Here is a 2,430-nt window from a genome sequence, read left to right as displayed (position 1 = left end):
CCCCCCGCCCCCGTTATCCTGGTACACATTGAAGTTTGAGAACCCATGGTCTAGAAGATTCATGACTAGTGATGGCTTAGTTCTACCCTGGTTTGGTTGCTCTTGTCTTGTGAGAGAGTTTTACTCTATGTACCCTCCCTGGTTTGGTTGCTCTTGTCTTGTGACGGAGTTTTATTCTATGTTCCCTTCCTGAGCTTGTAAAAACCTCTGCCAAGTCTAAAATACTTATTATATCAATGTTTATTCTATTACCCCCCAAACTTGAAAGATGAGATGCCAAGAACAGATAGGTTAATTTTAGATTAGCTCTTTACCTTTCAAATAAAAAGCTCAGCACAGGCTGGTAGTACAGTCTGGTTTATTGACACATTTGGTCTGAGTAACTCATCTCCGTTTCCTGATAGCCACGTAGAATATTAACAAGACTCCAACAATCAAGGTCCCAGAAAGGCCTGCCACCCACAGAGCTTTTGAATCTACTGGAGCACCTAGAAGATGGAAAGGTAGATTAATGTACGCAGAAACTAACCGAGTGAATTCTACATGCTGACAGAGACTGGAAGTCTTCTTCTATAGGAAGATGTTAGTCAATTTCTTTTGAAGAAAACATTGATCAGTAAGGGATAAGGAAGTAGGGGGTGAAGTAGCAGCATTGGTTTGACTGGTGATTCAGGTAGCCAGTTAGGTTTCCTCCCACTTACTTGAATATTTACGGAGCTTTTCTGAAGGGTCCTTCATGGCTTGGAGTAGAATCATGGGGCCCTTGCTAGAAACACTAGCAGTACTGTTGTGAAGATAGATACCAGAGTTTCTTCCTGTTGGAGAGATGAGAGCTAGTGATTTGTTAGAGTTTTATTTTTGTGTGCAAGGGGCAAGGATAGGGAATGCTATGATACAAAGCCAGGCCTCTTGCTACATAAAGTTCATTTCTATGCCTTAGAAGTGTCATTTTAGTGTGTTGATATAAACTTGAACAAGACTTTGTGTTCTAACACTGTTACCTCAGTTTCACCAGGATTTTGGCAAAGGGTTGAGAAACTATCCCTGGCTGGGCTCGGTGGCTCAGCCTGTAATCCCAGCATTTTGGGAACTTGCAGGTTTGAGACCAGCCCAGGAAACTTGGCAAGACCTCATCTCTACAATAAATGAAAAATTAGCTGGGTGTGGTAGCATGCGCCTGTGGTTCCAGCTACTTGGAAGGCTGAGGTGGAAGGATCACCGGAGCCCAGTGGGTCAAGGCTGTGGTGGCCGGGAGCATGCCACTGCACTTCAGTCTGGGCGACAGAGTGAGACTCCAACTCAAAAAAAAAAAAAACAACAACTATCCCCAAACTGTCATCCATTCCTAAGTAGAGCACTTTGACAGTAGGCATGTTTATAATTCAGAGACCCTTCCCTGTGATATAAAGGAAACTATTAGAACAGAGGGCAGAATTCTATTTCTATTTGTCAGTTACATGACCTTGATGGAGTTGATCTAAGGTGACTTAGTTCTTTAGAAGTAGGGATAACAAGCCGGGCTCGGTGGCTCAGCCTGTAATCCCGTGCCTTTGGGAGGCTGAGGTGAGTGGATTGCCTGAGCCCGCAGGTTCGAGACCCGCCTGGGCTATGAGACCTCATCTCTAAATAAAAAAAAAAAAAAAAATCAGCCGGGCGTGGTAGCGCATGCTTGTAATTCCGGCTACTCAGAAGGCTGAGGCGGAAGGATCGCCGGAGCCCAGCAGGTCGAGGCTGCAGTGGCCGGGAGCGACCACTGCACTCCAGTCTGGGTGACAGAGTGAGACTCCAACTCAAAGAAAAAAAAAAAAGAAGTAGGGATAACATACAACATTGGAGTCCATTGTTAAAACCCTTTGCATTCGGATGTAACCTCTCAGGGGACACAAAGGGGTTGCTGGTGATTATACAAGACAAACTTATGCAAGTGCACATTTTTCAAAAATGTATATTTCCTTGAAGTTTTCCATTCAAAAAACAATGCAAAACTTATGTCCCACTTGAAATTTGTCAAGCTTCTGACTAATCACTAGAGAAGTGGTTTTCAGGAATCACGAGTATGTCCTTCCACATCATCTATGAACACCAAACTGTATAATAAGTTACACATTAATGTTGGAGAATGAAAGAGACTATTGTCTGCTTGAATAGAAAATCAGTTGGAAGAAGTCAAACTACTTACTATTGTACAGCATGTATCAATGAACCTGCAGTACATGTCGGTGACTGTTTCACATGTTACCACATATTAGAAAATTTTGATTTGTTGTGAGTTTATAAATGTCCAAAATTCCAAAATTCCATCATAAGCCAAATATCACTACAGTAAAATAATTGGCTCCAGCCGGGCTCGGTGGCTCAGCCTATAATCCCGCGCCTTTGGGAGGCTGAGGTGAGTGGATTGCCTGAGCCCACGGGTTCGAGACCTGCCTG

The 2,430-nt window shown here is 43.5% G+C and overlaps 1 protein-coding gene across 1 annotated transcript in view; it reads right to left on the bottom strand.

Moving 5' to 3' along the window:
• Positions 1–384: 384 nt before the first annotated feature.
• Positions 385–2,430, bottom strand: part of ZP4 (zona pellucida glycoprotein 4) — an 8,836-nt gene continuing 6,790 nt past the window's right edge. Inside the window, exons 11-12 of the mRNA XM_008074341.1 lie at positions 714–815; positions 385–488 (exon numbers count right to left, since the gene is read on the bottom strand). Of these exons, the coding sequence (XP_008072532.1) occupies positions 385–488; positions 714–815 (206 nt within the window). The remainder of the gene's footprint in view (positions 489–713; positions 816–2,430) is intronic.

Source organism: Carlito syrichta, unplaced genomic scaffold (genome assembly GCF_000164805.1).
Source record: "Carlito syrichta isolate Samal-C Ts95f unplaced genomic scaffold, Tarsius_syrichta-2.0.1 Scaffold116253, whole genome shotgun sequence".
NCBI classification, from domain to species: Eukaryota; Metazoa; Chordata; class Mammalia; order Primates; family Tarsiidae; genus Carlito; species Carlito syrichta.
Note: the sequence above shows the minus strand (reverse complement) of the source record. Positions and strands in the feature narration are given on the sequence as shown.